This window comes from Psammomys obesus, unplaced genomic scaffold (assembly GCF_907164565.1).
Source record: "Psammomys obesus unplaced genomic scaffold, mPsaObe1.curated_primary_1811, whole genome shotgun sequence".
NCBI classification, from domain to species: domain Eukaryota; kingdom Metazoa; phylum Chordata; class Mammalia; order Rodentia; family Muridae; genus Psammomys; species Psammomys obesus.
Window position 1 is genome coordinate 182 of NW_026589810.1, and position 17,975 is coordinate 18,156.

The following is a 17,975-nucleotide window of genomic DNA, read 5'->3' on the forward strand; positions in this document are numbered from 1 at the left end:
GTCTCCAAATAGTGGGGAGACAGAAACCCAACTGGCCATCTCTTGACAAATAATGCAGCTTCAAGTACCAGGACGGTTTCATGATCTTGAGCTGTTGCCTAAAAAGATGAAATGGAAATCCCAAGAAAACCAGGCTGCTGCCAAGACAAGAGGTTTTCCTGAACAACCTGACAGAAAGGCCCCACAATGGAAGACAACACAACAAAGCAACGTATTAAATTAGAAGTGTTTAAAATGGTGCTATGTAGAACCTTCACCTTCCAGGTTCTAACTGTTCATGACACAGAATGGTACTTTTACGTAGACAAAAGATGTGTGTTTACACCAACGTAACTACCAAATTTTGGTATATAACCAGCCTTCTCTACAGAATATGCTAGGTAATTAATTGTGGCACCAACCTTGAGGGAATAACCAACCAATGTCTGTTTACACTCATGAATCTCTCCATGAGATGATACAAATAACTGATTCTATTTGAGCTACCAAGGACCAGAGACTTGCTAACCCAGAGACCTTTGGTCAAACCAATGTTATTGTTCTAAAAAATGATGTTTGCTTATATTCTGCCATACTCACAGATTAGTGCCTTATTCAGTCTAAAAAACCGAAATCACAGGGCCCACACTTTTCTTTATCAGGTCCACTGCACATATGCTATACCTTCCAGTTTAGCACTTTTATTGTACTCTTGAAAGTGTAAACTAGTGAGTCTCTGATTCCTGTGCCCTCTCTTGGGGCTTTTACTTTTCTTTTGTCTTGTCACCTCCAACTTTGAAATGATGGGTTTTATGTTACCTATTTATATGTTAATTTGTTATGTTTGTTATTATTTCTCAGAAGCATGTTCTTTTCTAGTGAGACAGAGATAGTGAATGGATCTGGATGAGAGCAAAGGTAAGTGGAAACTGAGAGAAGTAGAGGGAGAGGAAATTTATTCTTAGTATATTGTGTGAGAAAGAGTCTATGTTTAGGAAAAGGTAGGCAGATTCAAAAGAACAAATTATATGAAATAATTGATTTTCAGTAAGAAACTTTTTCATAAAGATAAAATATATGTACAAAGGAAATCAAATCCAAATCTTCAGTCACCTGAAGTGTTAAAAAAAACCTCTTGCACTAAGAATAAACATAAATAGGATGTGAGAAATCCAAGCCTTAAGTGAATCTTAAATGTGACCATAAGGAAATGGGGCTCAAAACTGTGTCTGTGGTGGAAAGAAATAGACTGCTAATTTTTGGGCAATGTGGTTCTCTTTAGGGAAGAATATTTGCAATGGATCAGCAATGTTAGTCAAGGATGACTTTAATGTCTAGAGTGTTTTTTTCTATCTATGAATTATCTATGTATCTCTGTATGTATTTATCTGTGTATCTATATCTATCTAAAAGAAAATAAAAGTAAGAGCAATGCTTATATTTCTAATCAAGGAAAAAGATCATTATTCTCTCTCCAGTCCTGTTCCATTTGCTTAGGTATTGCAGATAGCCTGTGCACAGATAAGAAAATCCTCTGTAAGCCTGTATTTACCTGTCTCATTTGAAATCTCATTTTCTGCACAAGGAGTGCAATCAAAGCAGCAGACAGCCTTGCCTTCCTGGGTGGCTTTCCTGAATCCTGGCCTACAGCTCTCACTGCACACAGACTGAGGAATCTGAGGAAAATAAAAGTTATTGGCAAGTGCTCAACCTTTTGTGAAAAATCCAAGAAAGTCGAGAATTTCTGAGTATCACTGAATAGTAAATTTTCAAATGATTACACATGCTATTGAAAACAACGGATTTGGGTATTGCTAATTTTGGCAGCTTTGGGTCTACATAGACTACATGCTTAAATATTGGTACGATACATTAAGCTGCAGTTAAGAGTATGTCATTAAAGTAATGTTCTAAAAGGTCACAGTATGACTGTAGAAAACAGTCTCTATATTTGCTATTAGGGTGAGCTTTCATATCCACTGTGGTTGTGGATGTTGAGAACTTGACAGGGCTTGGCTTCACCATGGAAATGAATCTTTGGGTGTATGTGTGAAGAGTTTTATGCAGGCATTTATGTGAGGTGCAGGGAACCTTATGGAAGAAGAGAGAAATAAAAAGACCTTGAGGGGACAGGAACTCTATAAGGAGACAAACATAGTCAAAAACCTAGGGCCAGAGTTACCTGGAAAGATGACGGATACTCTAACCAAGGACCATGCATGGAGCAGACTTAGACACCCTGCTCAGAGAAAGCCCATAGAGGGCTCAGATTTCAAGTTGGTTCCTAGTAAGGGGTCATGAGGTGTCTCTGACATGAACTCAGTGTTCGGCTCTTTGATCACCTTCCCAGGGTTGGGGGGTGGGTTGCAGCCTTGCCAGGACACAGAGGAAGATGATGCAGCCAGCCCTGATGAGACCTGATAGGCTAGGGTCAGTTAGAAGGGGAGGAGGACCAGCCCTATCATGTGCCTAAAGAAAGGGCATAGAGAGAAAATAAGGAGGGTGGGTAGAACATAATGGAGAGAGCTTCATCAGGGGATACAAACTGAATAAATTTTAATAAATAAATCAATACAGATAAAATGAAAAAAAGAACTGCATGAGCTTAATTAAATGAGCTCTTTTATTGATCAGAGGCAGGGAATGAGAAAGGAGTCTATATTAGTTAAATATTGATTGGTACTGAATGACAGTCCAAGGATCATTACATCCTGAAAATTATTTTAGTTTTCATGAAAAGTCAAAGCAGTAAGATGAATCACAACTCACCTTTGTAAAGCTTATTGGCCATTGAATCAACTGCTCAGATAAAGACAACTGTTGACCCTGGGGAGCAATTGGAGAAAAGTTTCCTACTTTCACCTTTAATCCTAGACCTTTTGGAAAATTCCAAAAGTTGAGAATATCATACACCGAGTCTAAGTTTCTTCCCTCATCCATTACTGTGTCACTGCTCACATGATTTTCCAGAAGGGTGTTCTTTAGGAAAGGGTGGAGCTACGAGAGATTCAGAAATATATGTTGAAATACATCTCAGAAAATACAAATATTTTTAAAATGGTAATACAATGAAATCTCAGTGGTTTTAACCCCTCATGATAAAAAGAAAAATTGAAGGAGTCATCAAATGAATGATACTTGGATTGAAATGCATTAAGTTTTGAAAATCTCATTCTGTTCTGGAGATATTTATCATTGCACAAAGCTAAGACTTTGTGCATGTTATGTAAGACATAACATGCACATGTTATATAAGACACCATGTTATGTAAATTAAGATAATTTACATTGCATTAAAAAGCTAGCCAATGTTTGGAATATCTAAAGAGCTTCCATTCTTCAAACCAGGGCCCTGAAGTCTAAAGTTCACTTTAAGGTGACCCTTCATTTCATAACCCTATGGTAGTGCTCCGAAGTGTTCCAAACATCAAGGATTTGCTTCACGTTCTTCTGCTCTGAGAAATACTCATGGAAAACCCCCACTTTTCACTGTGCAGAGATTATGAAGAAGACTGAGAGACAATTTGTTATATGAATTTAATATTGGCTGTTGTTTGTTCTTTGTTCCTTGCATGATATTTACAAAGGACATTTACTTAGGATTTTGTACTGCTGTCTAGACAGGGAAACTAATATTCTCCCATGCTCATGACAACGTATGTAAACCTTATAATACCCAATTTGAGTGACTTAAAAAATAATAAAAATGTCACATTGCTGATATTACAACACAGAAGAAGGGATATTACCTGCCAGGGGAAGAATTCTAATTCTTTTCCATTAGCATATGGTTGCTTCTGTATTTGCTGAAGGTTCATCTCATGGAGACTGTAGGCCACAGCATACACAGCATTATATATATTGTAGCTCTCTTCATTCATGGCTGGGTCAAAAATGTGTCTGGGCAGTAGCTCCAAAGAAGCATTGGGTTGGCAGTTCTCCAAAAGTTGACAGTCAAGCTCAGAAAATGAGCACTTGAAGAACAAATACCAAAACTTAGGAAGATAAGTGTCTTCAGGGTATTTGTAGGGATTAACTCTTTGAATAAAATTTGTAAACTCAACCATCTCTTTATGATGGTGTGTAAAAATAAGACTCCCATGAAATGAGTCTACCATGAAATAATCAGCATGGCTGACAGCATCCCACTGAGAGTTTAAGACCCAGACTTTCCATGTCATAAACAGGTGTCCAATGTGTTGCATTAAGCCTTGTGAAGATCCAATGTCCCCATATATAACTATGACATTTGCTGAGGATTCCTGAATCTCCTCCATGTTTTTCCATAATTCATTGGAAAGTGAATTCATGTTTCCAGAGATAAATTTCAAAAAGGCTATGCAGATGCCATTACTCTCCATATCTTTTCTCAAATCTGTCAGCATCTGATTTCCTCTGTGGTCATCTGGGAGGATCAGACCAACCCAGGACCATCTGAAATGAATCATCAAAGAGACTATGGCAAGTGATAGATATGTGTCCTTGGGAGCCATCTGATAGAGAGAATTAAACTGACCTTGGTCATTCAAGGTTGAATCAAAAGGCCCAAAAGAGAGCTGTAGAAAAAAAATTGGTAACCAGATAAAGAACGCTGGCATTAAACACAATTTCCATCTTGAATCAACAAATGTAAACAGTTAGGATGAAGATAGTTTTGCCATTTTTTAAAAGGCAAAAAAAAAAAACAAACAAACAAAAACAAACAAACAAACAAAAAAAAACCCAGAGTTTTTCACAAAAAATTACTGACAGGTCTCCAGTTTAAATAAGCTAGATGGGCTCAGCCACCTCTTATTCCTTTGTATTTCAAGTACTAGAAATACGGATCTATCATCAAGGACCTTCACATTCTCCTTTGATAGTGGATTATCTCATGCATCCTTTTCACATTTTCAGACACCTATCCTGTTAACAAAGAATACATGACTCCTAGGTTTCACACCTCATCCCTCACCTGAGGTATTTTGTAAAGTTGTAGTAATGTCCCAATGTGAGCAGATGTTGCCCATGATGTTCCTGTGAGTGCAGCAGGTGACATTTTCTTTCTTGCACAGTTGTAATTAAGTAGATGATTCTCCACACTTGTGAGCCAATAAAAGGTGCGAATAAGGATATACTTTTCAGTAGATCCAATATTATGTATCTCAAAGCCCAAGGTTGTGTTGGGTAGAAGACGAGGATTTCCATTGATCTCCTCAATGGCAAATACCAGGGCCAGAAGAAACTGGTAGTTCTTAAACTTATACCTGCACAGATGTCAGAAAATCACAAAGGAGAAAAACATAGACCTTATAATCTTAGTACTCAGTGCAATGGCTTTTATTACTCAAATGTCAATACTTCTATAAAATCCATATTTTAACATCTTTTTATGAGTAACTGAAAGTAAAATGTAGAATGGGAATTTTAACTAGAATCAGGTAAGATCTTGCAGTATTAATACTCATTAATTATGGCCAATTAAAATTTTAATTATTTTTTTTTAATCTTTTATGTGCAGAAAAACATTTAAAAAACTGTCCATGAGGATCAATCTACACTCAGAAAGAAAAACAGGGTGGACATTGGAGGAAGGAGAAAACAGAGGGCCTCTTAAAGACTCTACCCAGCAGAATATCAAAGCAGATGCTGAGACTCGTAACCAAACTTTGGGCAGAGTGCAGCAAGGTACCAAAATTAATCAAATCAGAGGTCTGTACAGCTCAGTTAACTTGTATATAATTATAATAATGATTCTGAGTCATGTTAAGAATATCAAATACCGTATATCTTTCATATTCATTATCTAGAATATGTATGAAGAAGGTCTAAGATTGGATCCTGCCGAACATGATGGTATGACTTTATTGTTGAGGACACTAGATATTTGAATGACAGAACATGGAGAAATCTAGCTGGTACTCACTTGGATGCTTTATCTCTGCTGCCTAGATTCACAGTGCTTAAAGGTGTTATGGATGCTACCAAAGAAAATAAAAGCAACCGTCACTCTCACTCATCTCTGAACCATGAGGGATCCAGTAATGACTGGCTTTATATGATATGTTCTCTGGTACAAAAATGGGCACACAGGTTATGTGGAGCCACCCTTTGTCTTATTTGACATAAGGTCCCCTCCATGGTATGGAATACATATTGGCACTATAAAAATGACCAGTGTCTTTGCCTAAGGAAGAGACCCAAGGAGAGAAATTTATACTTTTATTCTGCTAAGTGGGCTCACTATGAAATCAACTAATGACTGATTGCTATGCCCACGGATTAGTACATCCCTCAATTCTCATCATAGGAGTTTCTTTTTGTAGTAGATGTCACATAATACAGAAACAAATCACTGATCATGGTACAGACAATAATAGACTATTAAATTCATCCTTAAATGAGGCATACATGTCATAAACCCTATCATGAAGACTGAAGCATCCTGTTTGAAGAGAAGTTGGAAGATTTGAAGGGTCAGAGACTGTGTATAAACTCATGGAAACAATATTTACTTTCTACGATAGGCTAGTTTCACGTTTGAACTCACAGTAATGATAAAATCATGTACAAGACCATTCTCAAACACTACAAAATGCCAGCATGTGAGGGTGATGGGCAGGAAATTTTTTCCCTAGCTGAGATCCTATTGAGATATGATGGCTACTAAGAATGAGAGAGAGAGAGAGAGAGACAGAGAGAGAGAGTGTGTGTTTCTTCACTGTTGTAACCCCTAAGAAGTCAACCACACTGAAGGGAAGGCTCAAGTTATAGTTAGTAATGGTGGAACACAGACTGTAGTTGAAATTCAAAGTTAGCTGAGTAAGGGATTAAAGATGGACAGAGTGAACCTGGGAAGATATGGTGGTATTGGTGAATATGATCAAAATATTTGTATGAAACAATTAAAAGTTAATATTTAAATTCAAATATACAATAAAATTATGTCTGAGAATAATTTTCAGAACTGTGAGAAACAAGAAATAAATAAAGTTCGCCAATAGACAGAATCAATTAAAATGCATCTGTATATTGGATGATATGTGTCATTTTTCAAAACTTTATGCATGTAAGCAAAGGCTTGGAACAAATTATAGACTACCATCTCTAGTACATGTTTCATGAGAAAGCAGAAGAGGGGCTCCAAGCCTCCAAACACAAAGCAAGGAAATGGAAACTTTACAGCCAAGATTTCATGTCTTAATGACTTTATATTATATTCATGTTTTAAACTCTGTTTGAAATGCAACACAATTTCATTTGGTTCTTTCTTATTCTTTTTACAATTTGAAATTTGTATTCCATATATTGTTTAACCGTTCATTTTTTATTTTTATTTTATTTTATTAATTATGCTTTATTCATTTTGTATCCCCCCATAAGCCCCTCCCTCCTCCCCTCCCGATCCCACCCTTCCTCCCCTTTCTGCATGCATGCCACTCCCCTAGTCCACTGATAGGGGAGGTTTTTCTCTCCTTTCTGATCTTAGTCTATCAATTCTCATCAAAAGTGGATGCATTGTCCTCTACTGTGGCCTGGTAAGGATGCTCCCCCCTCAGGGGGAAGTGATCAAAGAACAGGCCAATCAGATTATGTCAGAGGCAGTCCCTCTTCCCATTACTATGTAACCCACTTGGACACTGAACTGCCATGGGCTACATCTGTTCAGGGGTTCTAGGTTATCTCCATGAATAGTCCTTGGTTGGAGTATGAGTCTCTGGGAAGTTCCCTGTGTCCAAATTTTCTTGTTCTGTTGTTCTCCTTGTGGAGACCCTGTCCTCTCCAGCTCTTACTATTTCCCACTTCTTACATAAAATTCCATTCACTCTCCTCAACAGTTGACCATCAGGCTCAGCATCTGCTTTGATAGTCTGTAGGGCAGATTAACCATTCATTTTGATTAATATATATATATATATATATATATATATATATATATATATATATATATATGTTGATCAACATGTGTAATGTCTTTTTTGTATAATGAAAATATTTTTTCATTTTTTTCTTTTTTCTTTTCCTCCCATCTTACCTATCTAAATTCATGCACTCCTCTCTTTTTACAAAATAAACAGGCACATTTAAAAACATAAACAAACTATTATCTTTCTAAAACTTAGAATGCTACACACCATTAATCCTAGGCCTCAAAAGGCAAAGGCAGTTGTTTATCTGAGTTCAAGGCCAGCTTGGTGTATATAGTTAGTTTCACAAGGAAACCCTGTTTAAAGGAAAAAAAAAGAATAAAATAAAACCAAAACAAAACAGATAGACAGGAAGGAAGGAAGCCAGCAGGCAAAGAAGAAAACAAGTCTCACAGGGAAACCCTATCACTGACCAGCAGTGACACCTGGACACCTCCTAAGTGAAGGCTGGGGAGAGAGGGACAAGGTGACAGAAAGAGGGACACCAAGTCTATGCTTTGATCAAGATGTCAGTTTAATGGATGTCAGGTTTACATTTAATTAGGCAGAAAAGTACAAGCAGTTTCTCATGTAGGAGCTTTACTTGGTCAAAACAGAGGAGAGCTCACTCAAGGTTACACAGAGTCTGCTGTCTGGTTACCATGGAAGGAAGGATTTTACCATCTAGTTCTCCTGGTCAGAACCTTCTTGCTATGAAATTGCCAGGGTCAATCTCTTAGCCTCCAAGCTTAGATAGTAACTAGGGCTGAAAGGCCGAGTTCCACTGCACAGATGCACTTTCCAATTTGCCAATAACTCCAATTGGGCTGCCACAATTCCTCCCTTTCGAATTAAAACAAAGGGACCATGTCTGTCTTAGGTGGGAGTGATTCCCAATAAATATCTTACCTGTCATGGGAGAATCCTGCTTATAGGGGGATTTCTGTGTCTTAGGTTGGTATATATCCGATCACCCAGAACTAACTGGCCCATCACACAGGAAAAGGAGAGGTTAAAGCTGATGTGTGAGCTGGGCAAGCTAAGCCCCTACCTGGGGCAAGGGAGTCAAGCATGCTTCTGTTCCATGGCCAAAAGGACTTTGTGCATGGTTTCATTAAATCTAGCTTGGTGCTGTCGAACTAAGTGGACACATCTGGCAACTACAAAGATAAATAGTACCAGACCAGCCAAACATGCATAAATGAACATTCAGTATGGATCAAGAAGCTTCTTCAAATGTATCCAAATGCATGTCAGGAAGGACGAGTCTATATCCAGTGGCTCCACAACAATCTCCTGTAACTTAGTAAGATCATTAGCAAGCTGAGCATATAATTGTACATACTTTGAATCCCATGGGCCCTTAATAAGAGTGGAAAGCTGTTGTCTAGCTGAGGACATGTTAGTGACAGGAAAAGGGGTAAGACAGAATTTACCATAATGAGGGTCACAGGAATATTTAGTCATGCTTCTTACTACTTTAATTTCTTCTGACAACAAATCTATTTGTTGCTGCAAAACCAGAATGGCCTGATGAAAATGATTATTGACAAGCAATTGAGTTTGATAAGCAGTAGGTGTGGTATTAACTGATTTAATGCTGCAGCAGTAATGGTATTTTGAGAAAGAGCCACTGCATCTGTAACTCCTCCTGTGAGGGTGGCTAGAATAGCTGCTGTAATAGCCATAGTAATGCCAAAATCTCTTTTAAATCTAGTAACAGTCATAAGTCCAACTTTAGGATAATCATCTGGGGAAACAACTGGTACCCACAAGCTAGCAGGTGTCCTAACAACTCCTGCAAAAAACGTGATATTCCAACAGGAGGAAATTCTGCAAGAGCCTATAGAACAATTAATTTCTGCAGATACCAATGGACTGCTAACTAGTAAAAAGAAAAAAGGTGGCTTTAAAGAAACCTTAGCAGGAGAAAGAGTAAGACTAACTTTTGGGGTTACTGATAAAGGTTTGCCTGCAATAGCATTAAAACACATAGTACCATTTTCTACAATGGTCGTATTCAAAAAGCAGAGAGATCTAATGTCCATGCAACTCAACTTTCCACATAAGTAATATGGACCAATTACCCATGGATACTTCATAGGTATGACATTAGCATCAGCCACAGGGTCAGTGTGTGGTCTGTCCCATAATCCTGGTTTATTTAATGCCTGCAAAGGCTGATGAGGAGGCAAACAATGAACCCAGGGTAAAGGAAGACCTACAGAGGTAGAATAAATACTCCTTTCAGGCCAACTAGGTAGATCTACTGAGGTAGGCTGATCAGTTAAATTACAATAGCTAATGGCAACTCGAATATTAGTCAGTAATAATTTATTTCCCAAATCTGGCTTTAGCCTATAACTATCAGCATGTCTTCCATAGTAAAGTTGAACACAAGGAAGATAAAGCTTAATGTAAGAATGCCCAATGAATGAACCAGCAATCCTAAAACAAACTGAATCAGTAAAATTATAAAACCCAGGAATATCTGTAGAAGTATCTATAGAAGAAAAAGGTAAACCTAAGCTATCATTATTAGAATACAAGGCAGGAAACAAAGGTGCACTAACATGTACAGGGAGAACAAGAGGGGGGTTGGGCACTAAAGCCCAAGGTTGTAATTCAGCCTGCACTGGATGAATCAGCTGCAACAGGATCAGCAATATCGTCACTTTGTGCCACACCCACTCTAGTGTTGTCTGTGTAGCATAACAATAGATTGTGCTGCTAGATGGGAGATATGTTTCCCTTGGGAATGAGCTTCCTGGAGGTCCCTGGTAAAGTGTCCCCCCTGACCACCTAAACCAAAAAGACGTATTCTGAGATTCCTACACTTCCTCGTTTGCAGGGTTGGATTGATGAGCTTTTTGTTGTTTCTCTTGGAACAGCACAATTAACTATTCAATGAAACATATTTCTGATAGATTATTAAAAGCTTTAGCAAGAACAGGGAAAAAGAAAAATAAAAATTTAGGAAAAGTAATGAGTCAGATTCAGTATCAGAAATTGCTTGTAGAAAATCCAAACATTGTAGGTAATAAAGGAGTAAGAGCTTTACACAGGTGTTTATGATGAGGCAGAAAGAAGATAAGTAAACATAGGAGGTCAGAAGGTTTTATATTATACTATGAGTTTTATGGACAGGCTAGCTCGAGCGTCTTATCTCTAAGGAGGATTATAAATCTTTAGCTGACTTGGCTCGGAGGGCCATCACAGTCCCTGGCTTTCCACTCACTAATTAGTAGCAATAAAACTACACAAATAGCCACGAGTTTAAAGTTTTATGCCCTTTGTTTACTTTGATTAAAAGCTTTTAGGCCAAGATTTTTTTGTAGAGACTCCTTTATACCAGGTTGCCCTGTTTCTTAAAATGTAAACTTTGTAAATGTTCCAGGAGGTATGTCAACTTTAAGGTGTTTCTTTATAAAAGTGTTGGCTTGACTTCAATAAATCGCAGCAGATTCAAAGCCATTCTGGTGTCGTCTCTGTCTGACAAATTCGCCTAACCTGTGTCTTCCTGATTATCCAAAACCCTGATTTCCCATGGTTGTGGGACCCCGACTGGATCAGTCTGTGGCAACTTGGGGAATGATCTTGTTTCTTGATGTAATCCACTTGTTGTACCAGTCTCTCTGGCAGCCATCGAGCAGCATCTTCAACCTGTGAAAAAACACAAACATAACCTCATCCCCAAATCAAAACGGGATCGGGTCCATGCCATGTATTTTTTAAGGGGCCCCTCCATTTAACCATGGCATAATGGCATGCCATTTTAGGGTGCCAAAAATGTTCAGCCTCAGATTTGCGATGTTCAAAGTTAAAAAATTCGAAATAAAAAGTACATGATTTAATTGAACTCTGGGTGAACAAGGAGGACATAATTCCCCCAGTTTTGTCTTTTGTAAATATATCTTAATGGTGGCATGGGCATGTTTAACTATGCTTTGGCCCATAGAGTTATAAAGAATACCTGTCACATGCTTAATATTTATTTTTTGTACAAAAAATTTGAAAAGGCTTGTTGGTATAAGCTTGTCCATTGTCAGATTTAATTTGGTGTGGCACACCAAGAACAGTGAATGCAGCCAAACAATGATCTATAATGTGGCATGCAGCTTCTCCACAATGCAAGGTAGCAGAAATAAATCCTGTACAGGTATCAATAGTTACATGAATAAATTTTAATTTCCCAAATTTCATAAAATGAGTCACATTCATCTGCCATAGCTGACCTGTAGTCAGCACTTGGGGTTTAACCCCAAGATGAGGTACTGGATGGAAAGCATCACAATTGTTACATGTTTTAACAATTTTTCTGGCTTGTTTTTTTGGTACGTTTTGATGAGTTAAACGTAAGGAGTGACTATTAACATGATAAAATATATGAGCCAATTGAGCTTTTTGTATAGGTGTTTTTTGAGCCAAGGTTACTAAGGCTTTATCAATAGTCTGATTGCCTAGAGCAAGAGGTCCAGGGAGGCCAGAATGGGCTCTAACATGAATAATAGCGAAAGGATTATGACAGACCTGAATAAGTCCATGAATCAGAGCAAACATTTGACTAGCCAGAGTGGTAGAAAGAATCTGATTGCTGTTTCAAGCTTGGGAATAGCTTGAACAATATAAACACTATCAGTAAATTGAAAGGCTCAAAAATATGTTGTAACATTGTGTGGATAGCCACTGATTCTGCAAGTTGAGCAGATAACCCTGGAACTTGAAAAATAACTTTTTACCCATGAACAGTATAGCCAACTTTTCCTTTAGCATTACCATCAGAAAAAAATAGAGCAAGCATTTTTTTAAAGGTTTTTTTTAACTATGGTAGGAAAACCAACACAATGTAAAGTAAAAAACTGAGTAATCTTATTGGAAGGGTAATGATTATCTAGTTGTCCTGTAAATCCAGCCAAAGAAAGCAACCACTCATCTGAATTGGCATAAAGCCAATTAGTCTGAGCTTTAGTATATGGTATAATAATGTTGGAAGGCTCAATTCCAAAGTAAGCCCTTGTCTGGGTGCGTCCTGACACAATGACACAATAGCCTCATAATAAGGCAAAATTACTTTACTGGGACTAGCTGACAAGTGGATCCACAATAGAGGATTAGATTGTCATAATAATCCAGGAGGAGTTGACTGTGTTTGAAATACAAATAATAGGAGAGGAGCATCTGGATCCCAACATGTTATAAATTGTCCATCCTTGTCAAATTTAGATCTACATTCATTGGCCCAATATTTTTCTCGCTTGCATTTAGGGTAGTTTCCTGGAGATCGAGGTTGAGATTGCATAGAAGGACAATTTTGTTTAATATGTCCAGGCTGTCCACAATTAAAACAACTTCCTCATTGCTTGCCTTTTTGCATAAACAAAACATTTCCTGAACTGTGATACCCTTAAAAGCACCAGCCATAGCAAATTCTTGTTGGTAAGCAGGACCAATATCAGCGCATAGGCGAATATACCCAGACGAATCAGTTTGGGCTCTGTAAGGCCGAATAGCAGCTTTACAAGCTATGTTGGCATTTTCAAAAGCCAGTTGTTGCATAAACTGGATTCCCCTTTCTGGAGCCCCCAAAATTCTGCCTGCAGCTTTTAACACTCTGTCTACAAACTTGTGAAAAGGCTCATCAGATCCCTGTTTAATATCGGCTAATGCTGAACTCATTTCTCCTTTGGAAGTTAATTTTTGCCAGGCATGATGGGCTGTAGCTGTAATTTGAGTAGAGACAGCAGGAGGGTAATTAATTTGATTATGATTTCCTTCATATTGCCCTTCTCCTAATAATATGTCTTGATTCCAAGCAAGATTTCTAGATTGAACATTAAACGTAGCGGTCTTGAGAGAGAATTCCCTAAAATCTGCTGACCACAGCAAATAATCTCCTCCGGATAGAACTGCACAAATAAAGGTCTTCCAGTCTAAGGGAGTCAAGTTATTATCTGCTATGGTTTCAAAAAGAGCCACAGTAAAGGGAGCTGCAGGCCCATACGGTGAAACTGTTGACTTTAGTTCTTTAAGCCATTTAAATTCAATACTAACATGTTATCTAACTCTGTTACCTTGTGGATCCATAACTTCCATCACGGGGTATGCCATAGGAAATTCAGAAAAATCTTCTCCTCTTTTTCTGGCCCTGTCCATAACCTGTTCTATAGGTGACATAACGTTATATCTCTTTTTAGTTTGTTTAAGTGGAACCAACTCCATACAGGAGGAGGAGGAGGCCAGTCAGAATTAGCAGCCTCTTCCTCTAATTTAGCCTCATCCTCTGTATCTAAATCCTTTTCCTCATTAGTATCATCCTCCTGAATTTTTTGTAAGGCTCTCTGTACTGACCCATACAAAATTTCCTTTTTCTCATTCGAGGCTCCTCTTCCTCTTTAGCCACCCAATCATCTGGATCAGAAGATCCCTGAGGCGCTTTTTTGCCTTCTTCTTTATGGGACATTTTTTTCTTCCCCAACTTCTTGTAAATGCGCTCTAACAGAGTTCATAGACTCCTTAGTACTTTCATCTAATTTTTCTCCCTTAAGATCCTCATTTATCAAAGCCCATAATGCAAGAGTTGTAGCTCCAACATCCTTTTCTTTTAACTTTTCCCCAACTCGGTCCCACATAGCTAAATTTAAACTTCCACTTTCTGGAAACCATGGGCAAAAATGATTTACCTGATCCAAAAAGTTCTGCAGAGTTTTTGTTTTAAAATGTACTCCTTATGTCTTAAGAACCTGTTTAAGGGATCTGATAAGTCACGCCTTACTAGTTCCTTGCCCCCATAATGGCCACCTGATTGTACCTGAATCAGTTGCTTTGCATGTGCACCTGAGGAGCGTATAATTGGCCTCAGCTGGTCCTCAATCTCAGAATCCTGGGTTTTGGCACCCACTATCACCGACCAGCAGTGACACCTGGACACCTCCTGAGTGAAGGCTGGGGAGAGAGGGACAAAGCGACAAAAAGAGGGACACCAAGTCTATCCTTTGATCAAGGTGTCAGTTTAATGGACTTCAGGTTTACATTTAAGTAGGCAGAAAAGTACAAGCAGTTTCTCATGTAGGAGCTTTACTTGGTCAAAACAGAGGAGAGCTCGCTCAAGGCTACACAGAGCCTGCTGTCTGGTTACCATGGAAGCAAGGATTTTACCATCTAGTTCTCCTGGTCAGAACCTTCTTGCTATGAAATTGCCAGGGACAATCTCTTAGCCCCCAAGCTTAGATAGTAACTTGGACCGAAAGGCCGAGTTCCACTGCACAGATGCGCATTCCAATTTGCCAATAACTCCAATTGGGCTGCCACAAAACCTTATCTCAATGAAAGAAAGAAAGAAGAAAGAAAGAAAGAAAGAAAGAAAGAAAGAAAGAAAGAAAGAAAGAAAGAAAAAAAGAAAGAAGAAAAGAAGGAAGGAAGGAAGGAAGGAAGGAAAGAAGGAAGGAAGAAAGTAAAGGGAAACAAAGTAAAAAGAAAGGGTAAAAATCATTTAGCTGGGAATGGTAAGGCTTTCCTTTAATTCCAGCATTCATGAGGCAGAGGCAGCAGATCTTTGAGTGTTGTAGGTCAGCCAAGTCTGCATAATAAATTCCAGGCAGGACTGTCAGGGCTATGTAAAGTTAGAGATCCTGTCTCAAAAAATTTTAAAAATAAAACAAAAATAAATGAAACAGGACATGAAACACACACACAGTAAAATAAAGAAACACAAGCAACGTGTATTAGATTATTATTCATTAGATGAAACAGCATGATCAAAAGCAAACTGGTGAGAAAAGTGTTTATTTGGTGTATTTTTAATATTTACTATTGCTGTGATGAAATAATAGAATGGTAGTGGATGCATTTAATCCCAGCAATCAGGAGCCAGAGGCAAGCAGATCTCAGAAAGTTCTAGGCCAGCTTGGTCTACACAGTAATTTTTAGGACTGTCAGGGCTGGAATTTAGAAAATATGAAAAGGAGCAAAAGAAAGATGGCCTCAACTTAAGAGTGGATACAGAAATTGTGGTACATCTACACAATGAAATACTACTCAGCAATGAAAAACAAGGAAATCATGAAATTTGCAGGTAAATGGTGGGAACTGGAAAAGATCATCCTGAGTGAGCTATCCCAGAAGCAGAAAGACACACACAGTATATACTCACTCATATAGACATATAATATAGGATAAACCTACTACAATCTGTACACCTGAAGAAACTAATCAAGAGGGAGGACTCAGGCTAAAATGCTCGATCCCCATCCCTAAAGGCAAAGAGGATGGACATCAGAAGAAGGAGAAAACAGTAAACAAGAGGGCCTCTAAAAGGCTCTTCCCTGCAGACTATCAAAGCAGATGCTGAGACTTATGTTCAACTGTTGGGCAGAGTGCATGGAATATTATGTAAGAAGTGGGAAACAATAAGATCTGGAGAGTACAGGAGTTCCACAAGGAGAGCAACAGAACCAAAAAAATTGAACACAGAGGTCTTTCCAGAGACTCATACTCCAACCAAGTGCCATGCATGGAGATAACCTAGAATGCCTGCACAGATGTAGCCCATGGCAGTTCAGTATCCAAGTGGGTTCCATTGTAATGGGAACAGGGACTGTCTCTGACATGAACTGACATGAACTACTCTTTAATCACTTCCCCCTGAGGGGGAAGGAGCATTACCAGGCCACAGAAGAAGACAATGCAACCACTCCTGATGAGATCTGATAGGCTAGGATCAGAAGGAAGAAAAGGAAATCCTCCCCTATCAGTTGACTAGGGGAGGGGCATGGGTGGAGAAGAGGGAGGGAAGGTGGGATTAAGAAGGGAGAGAGGGGTTTATGGGGGGGATACAAAGTGAATAAAGTGTAATTAATAAAAGTTAAAATAAAAAATAAAAAAGTAAAAATAAAAGCAAAACAAAAAAAGCAAACTGGTGAGAGAAGTATTTATTTGGTGTATTTTTAATATTTACTATTGCTGAGATGAAATCCAGGAATGGTAGTGGATGCTTTTAATCACACCACTCAGGAGGCAGAGGCAGGCAGATCTCACAAAATTCTAGACCAGCTTGGTCTACATAGTCAATTTCTAGGACTGTCAGGGCTGGAATTTAGATAATATGAAAATGAGCAAAAGTAAGATGTGGAGGAAAATTTTTGTTAGGCTTCTACTTCATAGTTCATTACTGGAAAAAGTTGGTAGGGAACTCAAACAGGGTAAAAATGTGGAAGCAGGGGTTAAAACAGAGGAGACAGAGGGCTTCTTATTCCTGGCTTGCTCAAAAAGGATTTCTCAGCCTGCTTTATTTTTTTTTAATTTTTTATCTTTAATTTTTTATTTTTATTAATTACAGTTAATTAACTTTGTATCCCCCCTGTAGCATCATCCCTGTTCCCCTTCCAATCCAACCCTCCCTCCCTCTTTCCCATCTGTGCAGCTCCCCCATTCCACTGAAATGGGAGGTCCTCCTCCCCTTCCCTCTGATCTTAGTCTATCATGTCTCATCAGGATTGGGTGTGTTGTCTTCCTTTGTGGCCTGGTATGGCTGCTCCCCCCTCAGGGGGAGGTGATCAAAGAGCAGGCAAATCAGTTCCTGTTAGAGACAGTCCTTGTTCCCCTTACTAGGGTACCCACTTGGAGACTGAATTGCCAGGGGCTGCCTCTGTGCAGGGGTTGAAGTCATCTCCATGAGTGGACCTTGGCTGGAGTATCAGTCTCAGAAAAGACCCCGGTGCCCAGACTTTTTGGATCTGTTCCTCTCCTGTGGAGCTCCTGTCCTCTACAGGTCTTACTATCTCCCATTTCTTTCATAAGATTCCCTGCACTCTGTCCAAAGTTTGGCTGAGTCTCAGAATCTGCCTCAATACCCTGCAGGGTAGAGCATTTCAGAGGCCCTCTGTGGTAGGCTCCTGTTCTGTTCTGTTCCCTGTTTTCTCCCTCCACCAATGTCCATCCTCTTTGCCTTTCTGAATGGGGATTGAGCATCTTAGCCAGGGTCCTCCTTCTTGATTAGCTTCCTTAGGTGTACAGATTTTAGTATGTTATCCTATATTATATGTCTAATATCCACTTATGAGTGAGGATATACCCTGTGTGTCTTTCTGCTTCTGGGATACATCAGTCAGAATG

At 38.8% G+C, this 17,975-nt stretch overlaps 1 protein-coding gene across 1 annotated transcript in view; it reads right to left on the minus strand.

Annotated features, from left to right (window-relative positions):
- Positions 1-1,531: 1,531 nt before the first annotated feature.
- The window catches only part of LOC129675419 (vomeronasal type-2 receptor 116-like), a gene marked incomplete at both ends in the record, with an annotated part of 31,124 nt that continues 14,680 nt past the window's right edge, over positions 1,532-17,975 (minus strand). Inside the window, 4 exons of the mRNA XM_055605441.1 lie at positions 1,532-1,655; positions 2,749-2,976; positions 3,729-4,535; positions 4,934-5,225. Of these exons, the coding sequence (XP_055461416.1) occupies positions 1,532-1,655; positions 2,749-2,976; positions 3,729-4,535; positions 4,934-5,225 (1,451 nt within the window). The remainder of the gene's footprint in view (positions 1,656-2,748; positions 2,977-3,728; positions 4,536-4,933; positions 5,226-17,975) is intronic.